Source organism: Paroedura picta, chromosome 11 (assembly GCF_049243985.1).
Source record: "Paroedura picta isolate Pp20150507F chromosome 11, Ppicta_v3.0, whole genome shotgun sequence".
Taxonomy (NCBI): Eukaryota; Metazoa; Chordata; class Lepidosauria; order Squamata; family Gekkonidae; genus Paroedura; species Paroedura picta.
Genome location: NC_135379.1, coordinates 26,774,112 through 26,792,573, shown reverse-complemented (window position 1 = coordinate 26,792,573; position 18,462 = coordinate 26,774,112). Strand labels below are relative to the sequence as shown.

Sequence of the window (18,462 nt, the reverse complement as noted above, 5' to 3'; positions counted from 1 at the left end):
GAATTAGTTGTGAACCAGCCTTTATATGAGTAACTAATAAAAAACAATACCTCATTTGCAGTGCATCTCTGTCAGTGAACTCTGAAGCTGGAAATGTCTTAACTTAGCATTTTAATGGCTGTATCTTGTTTTGTTTTCCTGCAGAACTTCCTGCATGTTTTACTAACAGTAACCTTAACTTTCATTAGCTGAAATGCACAGTGGTTGAAGGATGGACACCAGCAAAATGTTTTAATAGAGACAGGGAAGATACAATTGTAGACTTAAACTGAGGTGGCCAATCATGCAAAACTATTTTATTTTACAACGAATCTTTGAGTGAAAACAAATGAATAGACAACATTGTTTTCAAGGTACTTTTTGGAGCTATTGCTTTCTCTCTCTTTAAAAAGTAATTTTTTCCTATATCAGATAGATTAGATAGATTGTAGGGTTATCATTAGAAGGCCCCTGCTGGATCAGACCAATGGTCCACTTAGTCCAGCCTCCACAATGGCCATGTGAATGCATCAGGCTCAGAGGCCAATGCCTCCTGCCCTAGCTTCCAAACTGATATTCAGAGGTATGCTGACTTCGAATATGGAGGTCCCATCTAGCTAGCATGACTAATGGCCATGAATGGGCTTTATCTCCACGACAACTGATCTAAGTGGTGGCACATGATTTTTTAATGGCATGTAGAATTCACTGACATGAGGCAGCTTGCCAAAACCAATAAAAATGCAATATCACAAAGGAAATTTACAGAGAATACTTCTTTGCACATTCTTGCTGTCTGAATCCAACATGCAGATATATCCTTGGCCGATCTAAGAAACTGCAATAGGCCACATGAAGAGGTAACTGCTGAACAGCATTGCTGTATAATCATTTTAATCATGTTTTTTCTTTTAAAACTGGTGTTTCTTCTACTTGAGCAACAAGAATGGATTGGAAAGAAAAGGGAACAAACAATTATTAAGTATAATGTGTTGGATTCAATGACGCCCTACCACTAAGTGAGGTCTTGCTCCAGTAGAAGGAGCCAAGTCTACTGTGGGGAATCCTTGTTCCATCAGAAGAAGGCTCCCTTGGTTCGAAGAAGGCCTTCTGGAGGAAGAGAACTCAGTTAGTGAAAGGGAGTCACTGGTATGTTATTTATATAAATAGAAGTTCACATGTGTCTGTGCTCTCAGGGCCAAGCTAAATACAATGGCAAACTCATGAACCCCATGAGTTCATGCCATCATTTTAAAGTGATTTTAAAATGCTGCAAGGCCTGCAGCATGGAACCCTTCTTCTCCCCTTCTCCCCTTGCTGTGCATTTTCAAGAGATAAAACAGCCACATGGGATGTGTGTCATGGCTCTTTTGGAACTTGAAAAGGTAAGGGAAGAGGGAAGAGCTCTGTACCATATTACAAAAGAATATATTCTTCCTCTTACTGAATTATTAATAGGCATTTCTACCAATATTGGTAACCTGGCAGCACGGAACATTTAAGGAGGATAATGCATTTTTTCAAATCATAGCAAGTTTCAGAATTCTGTACAAAGTATATCGGAAACTGCTGTGAAAACACTTCATTCTTTTTAAAAAACGTTCTGAACCATTCATAGATGAAATCCTTTCATTTTATAAAAATGCCCAGTCTCTTTCATCAACCGCCAGGGCAACCTGTCTCAAGGAATCAAACGTTCATTTCTCCAGATGGGCAAAGAACAAAGATCAGCACTGTTTATTTTGTCCATCTGTCCAGGACTTTGCAGATTTCAGTTAACATCTTTTTAAAAACCTACACCTTTTAGAAAAGAATCCATGTCTGGGGAAAAAACATGCGAGAACGGATTTTCGCCCATTATATGGAAACACATTCCACCAAAGGATGGCCTTGCCACTCACCAGTGCAAGTAGCCAAGGAGAGAACCATGACTAGCCCAAGCAACGCAAGCCCCCCCCCCTCAAAAGGTGGCTGGGAGAGCTCAGAAAGAACCGTGACAAGGCTGAAGAACAGAAGCAAGCCCTAGGAGGTGGCTGGGAGAGCTCTGAGAGAACTGCAATGAGCCTTGCTGGTGCACTGTTGACACATTAAAAATACTTACATTTAAGAAAGCTACTGAATGATTGGTCATTTCTTTCCATACAAAATCTATTTAAATTTTCACAGAATTAGGGTTTTTTGGGCAGTTATGTTTATTTATTTTAGATCAAAGGCTACCACAAACAAAAAAGCTGCAGAACAAGGACAAAACATTCTCAGGCAGGCAATGCCAGTGGGACCATATCTGGTTAAAATACACTCAACTGTTAGTTTGTACCTATTTTATAAGTAATTTCAAATCTGGCATCTACCATGTGGATAATAAAATCTACATAATGTGACCAGATACATATTGGGGATTTTTTCCTATAAAACTAGTGGCAAGTATTCCCTGTGCTCTTTCTTTTCCTAGTCCCCACTCCCTTAGATGACCAGAAGTTACATAGAAGAAGGGAAAGAAAGATGGGATTTGCCTTTCTTGACAATCTTTTTAATTTCTTCTGCTTGTATAAAATAGTGTCCATGGCAGGAAACAAAGATTCTTTGTACCTTGTATCAGCTGTATATGCAAACTTAAATGGACTCCAGGGAATGGTAGAGGACAGGAAGGCCTGGAGGATCATTGTCCATGGGGTCGCGATGGGTCGGACACAACTTCGCACATAACAACAACAAATCAGCTGTATAAGGAAACTATAGTTTATTGCAGTCTTTCTCAACATTTTTACCATTGAGAAACCCCTGAAACATTATTCAGGCTTCAAAAAAACCTCGAAGTGATGTGATTCTGCAGAATATGGTTGAGAAGGATAGCTGTGTACATGCCCACTGGAGGACCCTACCTTTCCCACCCACCTCAGGCCCATCACTGGCCATTTGGGGGGGGGGGAGGTCAACATGACCATATATTGTCATATCATAAATGTTTAGCAAATTGTAAGAAATTTTTAAATTAATTAACTCAGGAAACCCTTCCAGGGCCATCAAGAAATCCTGGTTGAGAAAGTCTTATTGATTGTTATAAGAATAAGCCTTGAAATTCCGTGTCCCAGTTTGGTGTCGTGGTTAGGAGTGCGGACCTCTAATCTGGCGAGCTGGGCTCAATTCTGCACTCCCCCAGATGCAGCCTGCTGGACTCACTGGACTCACCACAGTGCTCGCCACAGTGCTGATAAAGCTGTTCTGACCGAGCAGTGATATCAGTGCTCTTTCAGCCTCACCCACCTCACAGGGTGTCTGTTGTGGGGAGAGGACAGGGAAGGCAACTGTAAACCACTTTGAGACTCTTTCTGGTAGAGAAAAGCGGCATATAAGAACCAACTCTTCTTCTTTTGCTGCTTTCCCTCCTTCTTCCATTCATATGTTTAGAGATTACAGACTCCCTATTTTGCAACAAATCATTGTTTGTCAAAACCATCTCAACTAGATGAAACAACAAATGACCTTTTTTGCCCACAAAAAGGAAAGAGAGCAAAACCACAATTTGCAACTTTATCCGGTTTGAATGTTACAACAACATTTGGCTTGGTGCAAATCAGAAAGTGTTAAATCTTTGAGTCTCAAATGAGTCTGAGAACTTCTAAAACTCCTTCCCATAACAGCAAACCATGACTTGTCATAATGTTTAAATGCAGGCTATTATTTACATCAGTTATTTACATCACAGACCAAAAATATTACCCGTATCTCTGAATTGTTACACAAACCTACATGTAATCAAACTGACCAAATTGTTTGAGAGCAGGAAATGTTTGGATAAATGGTCTCCATTCCAGCCTTCCATTACCTGTGACTTCGAACAGTCTCTTCTTGAATGTGCTGACAACTGTTCCATCCTTCCTTCTGAGTAAAGGACTGCTCCTCCTTTCTGTTACTTTTTGTTTTAACCTGGAGCGAACTTTCAAGTTGGGCTCTGAGGCTGAAAATGAAGACAACAAAAAATATATATTGCCACATTACAAAACTGCATGAAGTTAGGAAACATAAATAGTTGATTCCTCTTCCTTCAATTGTAAGCAAGTTAGTAAGTAGAACAGATTTTTAAACGCTACTTATTTACATTGAATATTTCACTTGCAAAGCCAATAGCCCAGCAAGACAGATCAACGTTATTCCTCTGAGATCAAGACACCAAAGCCTACAATGAATCCATTACAGACATTTCCAGACCAAATTCCAAAGCCTTCTTTCCTTTTCATATTCTGCTTGATCAATGAATGGCTATAATACTAGTCTTGAAAAACTATCAAAATGCAACCGTGCTAGTCTGCAGTAGAATAGCTAGATTCAAGGGGTGAGAATAGCACCAATAGCTGTTCTAGTTATAGCTCTCCACATTCCCCGATTGTAGACAATTTCGAAATCAGTGTCTGAATAATGTGATGTAGTGTGTTGGGTGTAGAGAGCTCTTCAACATTCACCAGGGAGAATTCTCACTTGCCTCTGAATGTATTTTCATGCCCAGCTGCTTTGATTTCCTTTCTATTTTTAATCGCCTACCCGTTGCTCCATGCATTTCAACCAATCACATAAACAGAGAAGACAGTCTTTTTGTAGTTATCTGGAATTGTGCTCCAGTGGAAAAGATAAACTCTTCCATAAAAGATGAAGTGCCATTATGGAAATGAAAAGCCTTTTATAATAAAAGGAAATGGGATAAAATCAGCTTTAAAAGGGCGAACACGACTATCTCAGAAATGCCACACCTTTGAGACCTTCAATAATGATGAAAACTGGACATCAAAAGATGAGTTAGTGTGATTATTGTATTTATGCACTGATTGATTTGTTTTGAGAGAATAGAAGAAACTACGTCTTGAAGACCTTTGACATTTAAAAAAATCTTGCAAGACAAACAATAGAGTTTGACAGCTACTCTAGTATCAGGGGCAGGTGCAATTGGATGCAGACTTTGGCATAAACAGTTTTGAGGGGCAGGCAGGACCCACTTCAGCAACCAGCTTTTAGTTACCTGGCATATATTGCCTCTTCACACATGTCACCACAACACAGACTACTCATGAGATCAGGAAAACATCAAGGGACAAGCTGCTAGCCAACCCAGCAGTCAAATGAGAGGGGAAGACTTTATGGCCCTAACTAAAAGGCTCTAGAAAAAGGCATCAGAGTAGCCCCTTCCTAATCCTCAGGGTAGGTGCTGTGGCATCTGACCAGGCTACCTTCCTCCTGCAGTTAAAGGGCTGGCTGGAAGCGAAAGAGGTCTGCTTCCTGGATCAGTTGTCACTCTAGGGCCAAAGGAGACACAGCCATGTCTGTGCAGTTGCCAGGGAGACATTTCCACGCCTTACATTGGCCCATTATGCACGGCCGCCGAAACGGCGATTTTGGGTCACATGGAAAACGCGGAGGGGGAAGATGCGAAGCAAACCGCTTACGCACGGGATGGGACGCAATGGCAGCAAAACCTAGAGTAACCGATTATGCATGCGGCGGCCCCGGCGCCTCTTCTGGTCATGCCCTGGTCACATGGAAGCTCCGCTTTCTTCCGCATTTCGCTAACGCAGCTTTTTCGGCGGCATGCACCGAATCTGCAGCCGGTTGCATCCGGCGCCGTGCATTATCAGTGGTTTTAGGCGATGCCATTCCACCCCAAATGCGGACCTTCCCCTCCATGCATAATGGTAAAATGTAGGTCGTTTTGGGAAATACAGGAACATAAAATTTCATGAAAAAGATGAAGAAAATAAAAGGAAAAAGTTGAAGGTTGGCATCATAATTGATACAATTCTTAACTGCATGATCCCATAATTTATGGCTACATGTTTGATGCAAGGGATGGCTTTTCTTGGATGGTGGTCCATATCCCCAGTTTAGCTAGATAGGGATTAGTGCTGTTCTGGAAAAGTTGTATGTGTAAGACAATCAAGATGTTCCTATTTCTAGTTTCAGACTGTGCGGAGATAGATAACAATACATCAGTTTCATTTCTCCAGCCCCATCCAACAATTTAGACCAGGTTTATAAAAAAAAAAACCTGAACTGAAGCTTTGTGTTTGTGGCATGCTGACATTCCAAATTTAAAACAATCTGAGTACTGTACATTCATCCCACTTTAGAGAATTTTAAAAGGCAAACTGTTTGCCAGTGATCAGGCACAAATGGGTGGGACGGTAACTGGATCCTGAAGAAATCTACCACTACTGAGGTCACTTCTCGAACTGATCTCCTTCTGAAGAATGCCCATTCCCAAAGGACCAATTGTGGACAACATCATGGCCTTCAGAAGACAGAGCATTTCAGAGCCAAGAGTGCTTCTCTATAGGGGTAATGCAAATATTTGCAGAGGACAGGACTACCATTAGGGGAGTTCTAGGGATGTTTTGTTCCACGCTCCCCTCCCCCCTTTATCCAGCCTTCAAGTTAGGTTCCTGACCTCAAATGTAATTCCAATATCTGTGTCAGTATGTAAGTGTATGATGGATGGATAAAATATACAGGGGAGATGGAGTAGCCCTACAGAATGCTGCTGATGCCACTTAAATCTGACAGGGCAAGGTCGGCATCAGATGAGACTCTAACTTGAAAGGCAAGGGGGGTGGGTGGGTTAATAAGTGAAAGCCAGTACTGTGTGAGTGATAAGAGTTTTATAAGGAACTGATGATTTAATACCCTAACAGAGCAACACTAAGCGGACTTGCACCCTTCTAAGTTCACGGCAGTCAATAGGCTTAGAAGGGCATATGCAGACTTTGCAGCCACTCCCACAGTCTAGCCTAACTGGCTGAGCCCTTCTAATGACTCCCACCAGAGATCTTTCTTAAGCTCTGCTACTCAAGTTCCCTTCCCTGGAGCCATCTAGGGACTCACCCAATGCCGATGTGCAGCTACTGACTCTCTCCTGCCAGAGGTTGTATGGTGGGTCCAAGAGGGAACTGCAACAGGCTGCAGAGCATCTTTTTTTTTTTCTTTTGCATCAGGGGCCACTGCTAGAAATGCCTGTTTTATTGCAGCTCTGTTGCTGTCAATGTACACATAAGCTGTTCTGTTCTTTCTCCCCAATCCTTAAATCTGGTCTTTGAACAACAAAAAACACTGCCAGCCAAACTATTTTCAATTTGTTTGAATTTCCACTGCACTAATCCAATCAATAAAGGCAAATGGCATCTAATTGTAAGTAAGAAGCAAGCGACATATATTCATCGTGGTTGGGCAAGAGAGACACAAATGCTCTGAAATGTTCAGAGGCAGACATCAAGTAGACCTTATCAGCATGTTTCTGCTAGAATGGACATAGCAGAGCTTTGTTGTTAATCACCTAGACCAGGGGTAGTCAACCTGTGGTCCTCCAGATGTCCAGCGTTTGCTGGCAGGGGCTCATGGGAATTGTAGTCCATGGATATCTGGAGGACCACAGGTTGACTACCCCTAACCTAGACCACACTTTTACCTGCTATACCTTTGTCAATAATTGTTCTTCCTGATTGACACATGGACAAATGAAGAAAAGACTTGCACAGTAAGTCCATGGCTGAATGGGGATTTGGAGTTAATTTCCCCAAGGTTATGTTCAATATTCTGCATAGCTCTTATACTTCCTTCTACATATCCACAGGATGTGTCCAGATATAAGAACACTTGGAAGTACCTCCACAGTCATTTCCATTGTCCCCACATGATGTTGTAGGTAGGTATAATTCGATCCCCGAGTGCTTGCTTACATTCTTTTTTAGAGCATAATAATTTCCCAAGACCCTTACTCAATGAGAAACTATTATAAAGTGAGGATTAAGCACTAGTGATTTTAATCTATGAAAAGAATAATCAGTAATATGCAACATGATACAATATGTTTTGCCAACAGCTTGCAACTAATGAACTCCATCACTTTCTCCTTATATGTTAAAAACTTCTGGATTTCACAATTGCAGCAATCCCAGAAAACTAAGCAGGAAAGCTGCTTAGCCAATGGCAAGGCAGAAGTTCTGCTTCGGAGAGGACTGTTTCAGCCAATAAAAATGGTCCAAAAGCATTCCTCGCAAGCTGGAATTGTTAACACCTATTTTAAACATTTATATCTTTCTCTAGATAGGAGTGTTGGATCCTTACACAATTAGAGTCAGTGTACATGAGTGCTACACCAAGCAATTTCACCCATTCATGAGCATCAGCTCACCACCATACCACCATACAAATTGGACAATTTGTGGCATACCACCACCTGTGGTGAAAGAAAGAGAACAGCTCTATCCACTTGAACAGCTCACTAAGTAGAGGAAAGCTGCCACACAAAGCAATATGAAGTGGCCTTCATGTGGGGTCCAAAAAGTTGTATTCTGTCATGTTGTTAAAAGCAATGGAGAAATGCTACCTGTTGGCAGCAGAGAGGCCTGACCTCAGTAAGAAAACTGATTAAAGCAAGCTTAGTTTCAGATTTGCGTCTTTTATGTCTGGAGTATACCAGTGCAATTTTAATTAGCTTCATATACAATGTAACCTTCCATCTGGTAGAGTAATTTAACAGAATTAATTGTATACCACCATAAGTCAGTGAGACACTGAGGAAAACCATTGAAATGCTATTTCCTTTTCTTTGGAAGAGAATTATGTACAATTTCAGCATGATTTGCATTGCTAAAAGTGAAACCCAACTGGGAGAAATCACTCCCATTTATATTACTTTCCCATGAGAAAATCAAGAGCAAACTATAAAGTTAGTGTCATTCTTCATAAATAGTTCCAAAATACTTACTTGGCTTTGGCCAAGACATTGTATTTGGCAGAATGAATCTTTAATCAGTGTGTCTTAATAATTTGAGAAATGCCTTTTGTCAATAATCAACATATTTTATTTGAGAAGTTGTGGCACCATAGCTACAAACCCAGTTACCCTTTGCTGTGCAGAATATATTTCCACGGGCTTCCCTTATTGTAGAAGTGGGAGCTTTATTTATTTATTTATTTATTTATTTATTTATTTATTTATTTATTTATTTATTTATTTATTTATTTATTTATTTATTACCCACCACTCCTAACGGCTTGTGGTGGGTTCCAAGCGTCTGTCTAAAAACCCCAATAAAATACCCCTTAAAGCCACAGACATAAAATACAGCAGATAAAGACAATAAGATGCGGCAGAAACCACAAAATTTCCAATTCTGTCCTCGAAAAAAAAGGCAAGGAAGGGTGGATTTGTACAAATCTTCTCTTCATTTATACCTCTTTCTCACTGCTGAACAATCAGATGAGCTCATCAGGCCCTCAGAACAGGCAACTTTATTCATCATACAGCTAAGATAGGGAAACGGATACAATGAAACAGGCCTCAGAGAACTAAGCAAGCAGCCCACACCTTTCCACCCTGGTGACATCCTTAGAAAGGATAACCTCACATTCTGAGAATCAGTACTTGGTCAACCATGCTAGTAATACAGAGAACAAGCAAATGAAGACTATAATATATGGGGCACATGCAAATTAATTCACATAGAAAATAAACCAGCTTTTCAATCAGGAGATCAGTACTTATGAGTATACCTTGATTAGGAACCACAGAAATGAAAATAAATATACCGTATATACTCGAATATAAGCCGACCTGCATATAAGCTGAGGCACCTAATTTTACCACAACATCTGGGCAAAGTTATTGACTCGCATATATGCTGAGGGTGGGAAATGCTCTATCATCACAGGCTCTACCATCCAGCCCCCCTAACAGTACCTGAAGTTGACACCCTACTACAACAAGTACAACAGCTACCAAATTGGGAGAATGGACAACTCTAACTACAACTGCAGTGCCCCACCCGAACAAAGCACTGAAATAAATAACTGTAAAACTGAACATTGTAAGAAAGAAAAATCAACTTTTAAAAGAAACACAACCCCAAGAAGAAAAGGCAAACAATGCTGTCCCTCAAATAAAAGAAGAAACACTAGGAGAAAGAAACAGTAAATCCCAAAGCACCCCCAAAACCCACCCCACCCACAGAAACAAACAAACAAAAAAATAGTTTGGAAGAAACATTGCAAAAGGCAAGGCAATGATTGGCTGGCTGGAGCAGACTTTCATTTCAATTACCGTATATACCCATGTATAAGCCGAGGAAGGCTTTTTCAGTGTGGAAAAAGGTACTGAAAAACTAGGCTTATATGTGAGTATATAGGGGATAAACTTGATATGTCATTCTGTATGCAGTACAAATTGAATGAATTCCAAGTAATGATCAGTGTAGCTACCATGATGCATGTCCTACCAACTGTGGCTGGCCTCACCCATCATATCCCCCCCCCCCCGGTTTTGGGCCTGACAGCAGGAAAATCAGGCAGAGATCAATGGGTCTGTCAAAGGAAACTGGAAATTATGAGATGTATACAACCCAAATTGTACACCAAAACATACAGGACAGTTTGTGTAGATAGTGGAGCTTTCTCCTAAGTTGGTAGGCTATGTAAATTTTACTTCAGGACTACAAACTAAAGCAGTCACCCTATGTGATCACAGGGCATGCATAAAGAAAGAATCTAAGGCGGATTTATAATATCTCACGCCAAGCTCTGCTACATTCCTCCAGAACCTTAAACAAGAAATATGTTCAAAACTGCCTTCTGATCATGACACCCACAATTCTTCCATAATTCAAATAGTCTACACATTTAAAATCAGTTTGAAATTGGGCTTTGGTTAGACTATCTGTACTTCTGCTTGGGGATACTGTGTATCTCAGAACTCCCCTGCCAGGCATTTGATTGAGGTCAGCCAAAGCTAATCAACATTGACAGGGCCCTAAACCTTCCACCCATTAATCCATACACCTGAACTGACTAACCATGGGTCTGTTCAATTGTTACTTGTTAGAATGTTATCCTCCCGGTTCATTACTGTTATTAATTGTATCATTCATATGATACAGCCATTGAATTTTATGGATTGTTCTTATTCTTTGTTCCATGTGAACTGCCCTGAGCCTCAGGAAAGGGCGGTATATAAATGTAATAAATAAATAAAAGGAAATTAACATTTGTTATGCAATTATAACATAAGTTTTACAAGACTCAAGTGCAACCCAACTTAAAGCTATTCTGCTCCATTTTTACTGTATGGCTTCAGGGTCAGTTCTGGTATCATGTTAGTAGAGTTCATCTTTAGGAAAACAGGCAATATGAGCAGCATCATATAACCTTTCCTGAGAAGGTGGATGACAATACTCAGTTTTGCTCCTGAGAGTCTATCCAGCCTCATATACTTTGGCTCCAGATATTCTAGTTGTCCTCCCTAGTCTCCACGTCATAATGAGATGGTACTCTCAAGCAGCTTCCCTGCTGTCCGGACAATCTACCCAGTCCAGCCACAAGCACTTCAATCTATGTTCCAGGTAAGAGATTGCACCCCACGGAAGCGTTCATCTGTGGAGTTTGACTTCCACACCCATCCTCCTCACTATAATCCAAAATGACTTCCAAAACATTATGAGTGGCAAAAACTGCCCCACTGCAAAGCATGCTGAAATTCTCCAGTGGATCAAAGTCAAAGGCTGGATCAGGTCTAATGCAACATTTTAGATATTTCCTCCACCAGGATCCCATTGCTTCACTCACATAATAAACCTATTTTAGTTTTTGACTGCACGTGCAGATAATATTTAGGGGTGAAATGTAGAAGCAAGCCCCATAATAATTATAACCCATCCACCCCTGCTCAGTTACAATGGGCATAATCATATATGTACCCAGTTATCTGGAGAGAGCCCAGATGCTCTCACCTTTCAACCAAGATGTACGTCAGCAAATCTTTAGCCCTATATTCAACAATTAAAAGGTATTCCCTACTTTTACAGCACGGAAGAAGGGATATTGGGAATCTCATTTTATTTCCAACCCTACAAATGACACGTAAATTAACGGGAGTGTGCAAAATATGCTAGTCTTTGGTAAAGAAGTTTCCAAATGAGATTAAAATATCACATTGGTTGAAGCTTTTGCTGAACTGGCACTATTTGCAATTTTTTTTAAAGGAAGTCTTCTCCTTGGGACAAAGGTCAAATATCTGCAGGAAAAGAACCTGTCTCTGTATAGGAAAGTTTCATGGAAAAGCTTTGTCTTGTATGGCCCCATGAGGATGTTGTAGGCTCCAGAATGTCCCATTTGCCTAAGGGATGGCCCTGTGGCCACTCTGATCGATCTAGGGTCATTTGACTTGTGTTATGCCAGTTCCTGTAGCTTTCCCCCTAAAACCAGCAAGCAATCATTGGGAGCTTTGTCAATCTGTTGCTGAGGGCTGACATGAGGTCCCCTCCAATTAGGGAACAAAAGGCAGTGACTTAAACAGGATACATGTAATATGTGAACCAATCCTTAGAGCTGTCATCAAAAAGTCCTTTTCCCCTAGCACATGGCCTACTGTACCGATGTTCTGTTTAGACTTTCCCTTTGAAAGCCTGTCACCTAAACAACAACAGAAGTGACCAAAATGAGATCAGTTCATTATTCATCCATGTATGTCATACGTTGTGTTTTTAAAAGCACCCCAGAGTTGTGTGTTCTCTCTGTAGCTGACGTATGGCATGCCCAAATATTTGGAATAATGTATAGGAGACATCTGGCTTCAATTATATTGCAGTCCTCTTATGCAGACAATGAGAATTGAATTAAGGAATATTTTGAAACCCCCACAGAGATGTAAAAGTATTAACAGCTGCACCAGAACGTTACTGTTCAAATGTTTGAAAATGTTTGGCTGTACCAATCAACAATTTTACACCTCATAAATATCAATAATGCTGGCTTTTTTTTTAAAGCATATTTTAAAGGGGAAGGAACCCTAAATTTCCTAAATATGGTATATAGTATAATATAGTATAGCATAATCCAGAGCACAGACCATACTGTGATGGAGAAAGTACACTGAAAAGGCTTGGCACCCAACAAATAAAAACTATAAGAGAGAGACTGAAAGAGTGGTCATAGTGGTTTCTCATGTTTGCTAGGCTGACCAGTTTGGCAGCTTGCGATTTTGTTGTTGATTGTTTTGATTTTTTTTTCTTGGCCAAAGAAACTTCTATAAATGTTAGTGGGCATTGTATACAATTTCCCTTTGACAGCATCTCTTGAATCCTTCCAGGTCTCAACTTCAATTTTCTTTCTTGTCGTACTGGCAACATACAGGTCTGGTTGAGACTTAGTCCATCCTCTGTGTGAAGCTTTCAGCCGACCCTGAAAATTCTGAAGCTTTCAGCAGACCCTGCAAACTCACCAAGCTCTGAATCCAGAGACCAGTGTAGTTACATCCTGCTGTGGGTGCCTAGGTCTTCAGCTGATGGTGAGTGCAATCAGTACCAATCATTAATGCTGGAAGAAGGAGGATGCCTGACCTCATATACTCCTTAAGTGGAATTCATACCCTTCTTTCATCCATATGAAGGGATGGAGAATCCCCCATTCAGTCCTTCAGTCGTCTAACCATTTGTTTGGAATGACAAATCTAATCACAAAATGTGATAATCTCCCTTTTAGGCATCGCTTGAGCAGTAAGAAGAGAAACACGGTACAACCCAAGTACACAGCCCCAGCTCCATGAACTTTATACACAGGGCACGCTTTGTGCATATGGCTCCCACAAGAGCAACGATGCATATGCAAAAGTTGAGTCCTGCTGCAGACTTATAAACAGAAAAGCTGTTGGCCAGGATCCAGTGCAATTTTGTATGCCTAAGGAGGTTGGGGGTTATTTCTCAAACAGCAGCCCTACTTGTCACATGGCAAACTTCTAAGGACTTCTCAAAGCAGCTTGAGATATGACACTAAGGTCTGCTACTTAACAAAAGAAAGTCAGGAATCCTCTTCAGAATGCCCAAGTTCACAGGCATTCCTCAAGGAGCTCTTTGGATCACAGTCACTGCTTTTTGAGTGACAACAATGGAAGAATTTTCAGATTACAAAGCCAATCTTGTTAATGTCCACTAGGACCCAAGAGTAGATCAAAACTATATTCTGGGTAATGAAATGACTATGAGTTTAATGTAAGCTATTTCTACTCACCTGTTTTGCGAAGTGGGAAATCATCCTTAGCGTCTTGTGCTCCTGGTAATGTGTATTTGTAGGAAGGAGATGTCCCACTAAGGGGTGGAGAACTTTGATCCAATGAGGTATGGTGGGCAGCCCTGCAGAAGGTACAGATAAATGGTCATCTCATTGACGGCTAACTTGTGAATTAGCAACCACACTGAACACATCACTCAGCTGCATTTGCAATGCATCTTGTTTTCTCCAGGTGGACAGAAATCAATAGGCTGTACAATAGCTCTGATTCTATAAAAAGCCACAATTTACTTTAGGATCATCTTCTCCAAGCACCTCAGAAAAGGCATGCTGGATAAATGCTGTCTTAGTACAGACAATATCTGTCATGTTTTAAAATCTATCTTTACCAGATTAATAAAGACCAATTCCTATTTGTATTCTGAAAACATAAAGATTTAATTACATGCATCAAAAGAACCTTCAAGATAGAGCTGTAAATCTTTTTTACATCTTCCACACTATTGTAGAAATACCTTATCTTCCTTCAATAGTATCGATTTATTGCCCATAGTCTGAAACCTAAATTGTGGAATATAAAGTCTTTGCCTATGGGGAATCTCTTTTCTGACACCCATTTATGATGATTATTATTACAGCTATGATTACTATTACTGTCATTACTCTTCCTCCTAAGAAGGTTGGGCTAGGATCAGAGAGACCAGTTTTCCCTCAGCTGTGAAGTCCCATGTGCTAGCTTCATCTGTTTTGCAACGAAGTGAAGATCAAATTGCACTGGGACATCTGTGCTTATCAGAGGAAGAATTAGATAAAAAGAATAAACATATTTATGTTTGCAACATGTATATGGAGACTGCAAACATATTTTAGAAACTATCAGTTAGGCTTTTAGCTTCTGTCAGAATGCAAGTCCCCAGTATAATTTGAGGTAGATGTTATAAGGAAGACAGGAGAAGATTTTGAGGCAGAGTCATGGTTCAATGATGGCATAAGATGCCTTGCCTGTAGAATATTCAAGATCTCCAATTCACAAGATTAGGTAGCAGGAAGTGTGGAAGACCTCTAAAATTTAGAGTCTAAATGATAGGGGAAAGCAAGGGAGTGTGAAAGACCTGGAGAGCCACTTCCAGTGAGAGAAGACAATGCTGATCCATCACCAGGCAGGCTTTCTCAACCAGGGTTTCATGAATCCCTGAGGTTTCTTGATGGCCCTGGACGGGTTTCATGAATGGGTGGAAGTTAATTTTGGATATATTTTTAAAATTTGTTAAACATTTATCTGGTGATAGGACCATATATGGTCATGCTGACCTGTTGCCCCCTGCCCAAATGGCCAATGATGGGCCTAGAGGGGTGGGAAGAGGAGGGGCCTCAGATGGGCATGTACACAACTATGCTTCTCAGCCATATTCTGCACAATTGCACCACTTCTGGGGTTTCTTGAAGCCTAAAAAATGTTTCAGGGGTATTTCAAAGGTGAAAAAAAGTTGAGAAAGGCTGGTCTAAGGTAGCACCATATGTTCAAAATAGCAGAAAGATGAACATACGTGTACCAAAGCTTAGGATGCCGGCTAACGGAATGGTTCTTCCCATTGGCTGGAGAGTCTTTTGTTGCAGATTTATTCAATAGGAACTCCTGAAGTTTCTGTTTCACTTCTGTACTGGCCACTGCTCCTAGAACATACAGAATTGTTTAAAATGGTTTAATAAGATGGAGTGCTGAGAATTCATTAAAAAAAATACATCCAAAAGTTATTGTCAGGGAAAATGTGAAAATGACAGTCAAGCAATACTTCTAATCAAATAATGCCCCCTCCATGTAACTTGGTTCTTTTGATCCTGATTCAAAAGTCTAATGAAAGAGCCATTATATTGAATTTGGTTTAAATTAGGCCTTTTGTCTTCTCTTCCATTTCTGGACCTAATTCATAAAAATGTCATGCAGGTGAAGAGGCTTAAGAAAGTATATATTTTATTGTGCATTGCTTTGATTTACCTATAAAAGGATGATTCCTGTGCAGGCAAGCCACTTTGTAACTGTGTTCTCCTGACTCCTCCCTGCCCCTTGAAGTGGTTCAAGGTAGCTGTCTACAAATCCACAATTTTATAACGACTGGATGATCTGAAGCTAAATGCCAACGAAATGGATACCACTTGGTGATCACTTTACATTTTTCCTTATAATAATGGTTGTCCCTGATAAAGCATTTATATGCATTTGTTCATCATGAGATTTAGGAAATTTTCTCCACACCACTGCAGATCACCCCAAGAAGTCTACATTCAACATGATACACAAATTGCTTGTTGAGCAAAAGCAATGCTCACACAGAGTATTTCATGCCCCACCCCCTAATGTGCCAATAAGTTTTACATCTGCAAACTCCATTTGAATGATTACAAATCCTGTAGCTAGGCGTTTTATTAAACTGGAGTGGGCAACAGTGCATAGCACATTCAGTCTGCAGGGAGATTTTCTTGAAGTCTCTGAAATCAATGCAGTGATATGGCCATAGCCACCTCCAATTTCTTCCATGGGGCATTTGCAAGAAGAGTTAGAATCATAGAATCATAGAGTTGGAAGGGGCCATACAGGCCATCTAGTCCAACCCCCTGCTCAACGCAGGATTAGCCCTAAGCATCCTAAAGTTCCTCATAGATGGCAAAAAAAAAATCAGATTGTGTTTTAAACACAGGCAAGAGGTGTAGAGGAGAAGTTTAATTTATTGTTTTGATGTAGGGTTGCAAACCTCCAGGTGGTGGCTGGAGATCTCCTAGTATTATAACTGATCTCCAGGCGAGAGATCAGTTCATCTCAAGGAAATGGCTACTTTGGAAGTTGAACTCTTTGGCATTATGACCCAAACTCCGCCCTCCTCAGGCTCCACCCTCAAAACCTTCAGATATTTCCCAAAGCACAGCTGGTAACCCAAATTTGATGTCTCTTATTTGGGGGAATGGATTGGGGTGGGGGTGATGGTATGGAGCTGATTTGCTTATAGGGTAAAGTCCTGTTATTGATTGATTAATTGATTGTATTTCTATCTCTCCCTCCCATATGGCTCAGGGCCGTTTACATAAAACATAGGGATCGCAATCATAATAACAACAACCATAAGAGTGGGAACCAAAACTGAGTAATGAAATCATAACAGTTAACAGTACAATAATAACTTCAGGAGGAAGAGCAGCATACACATTTTAAGTAAATAAATAAATGTGAAATAATTTCTGGAAAATTTGCTGATAATGCCCCTGATACCAGCAGAGACTCCTACCAAATATATGAGTTCCCTCTTTCAAAACAAAGACATCATATACCATGATTAATTTGTGACAGGCATGCATGCTATTCACATGGAAAGGAAGAGACAGCCACAACCACATACTGATTAGAGTCTGAACGGCATATCATGTGCAGAGGGGTGTGTTCAAAAGCACAGTGCAAACTGGAGACATCAGCCATGAAGCACATGTGTCAGTCTGAATGGCAAAATAGTACAAAGCCCAGAGAATCTGGTTTCAAAACTTAGAACTTGGTGGCATGCTACTGCTTAGTTTATATAATTGCCCATATAAGCTAAACATCTCTCCTTAGCGTGCCATAAAGTCTTCTATTTTGTTGAAAATTAACAATTTCATTATCCCCAGAGATCTCTGATTGACAGCAAATGTGCTGGGTGGTTCCAATGGGTTGCCTCCCCAAATAGCATTCTGAAGCACAGGAACTATTTTGAGTTTCACTCCCATTTCTGAGGGGAATTATATGTATCTGCCTCCCCCTAGTGAGTATCACATTCCAGTCTTGTCCTTTCTTTTTTCATTTATTTGCCATTAAGGCACAGTGAGGGGAGCTCGAGGCCGTTAACATTCACACACCCAGCTACAGAGTTATGTAAAGAGTAGCAGCATAACTATGAGCACGAAAAAAAAAATGATACATAGATATGCGCAAATCCTAGCAATGCAATTCATGGACAGGAAGAATCCAAAAACAAGTCAATTGACAGGCCATGTCTTGAGGTATGCAATGGCTGATCAACTGTGACCCCTAAGAGCTGATGGTAGTGGTGTAAGGTAGCAGCGGGCCAACAGACACTGGGTGGCTTTTCCACCTCAGCCACGCAGATCTTACTTTCTCGGCTTCTTTCTTTGCTTCTGATGGGAGGAAGCTGCTCCCTGCGATGCCGCTCCAGTTCCTGCTCTTGTCTCTGCTGCTCCAACTTCTGCTCTTTCTCAAGGAGTTCTTGTTGTTGCTTAATGGCCAAGAGTTCCTGTTGTAACTTGCAAAGAAGACAAAGTCATGAGAAATCAAGTGAAACCAAGGCAACCCCATTCTACTTGTTGGCAATGGCAACAATCCAACTAAAGGCAAGCATCACGGTTCCATCAAATAAAATGGGACTTGCGTTAGTTATAGCTCATGTGGAAGTTCCATTTCAG

At 40.6% G+C, this 18,462-nt stretch overlaps 1 protein-coding gene across 9 annotated transcripts in view; it reads right to left on the bottom strand.

Moving 5' to 3' along the window:
• Positions 1 to 18,462, bottom strand: part of HDAC9 (histone deacetylase 9) — a 470,793-nt gene that overhangs the window by 225,571 nt on the left and 226,760 nt on the right. For 8 of the 9 annotated variants that reach the window (XM_077302512.1, XM_077302513.1, XM_077302515.1 and 5 more), the window contains 4 exons: positions 18,155 to 18,302; positions 15,567 to 15,693; positions 14,020 to 14,141; positions 3,806 to 3,937 (listed from right to left, as the gene is read on the bottom strand). In XM_077302512.1, the coding sequence (XP_077158627.1) occupies positions 3,806 to 3,937; positions 14,020 to 14,141; positions 15,567 to 15,693; positions 18,155 to 18,302 (529 nt within the window). The remainder of the gene's footprint in view (positions 1 to 3,805; positions 3,938 to 14,019; positions 14,142 to 15,566; positions 15,694 to 18,154; positions 18,303 to 18,462) is intronic. The other variant, XM_077302521.1, reaches the window with a different exon arrangement.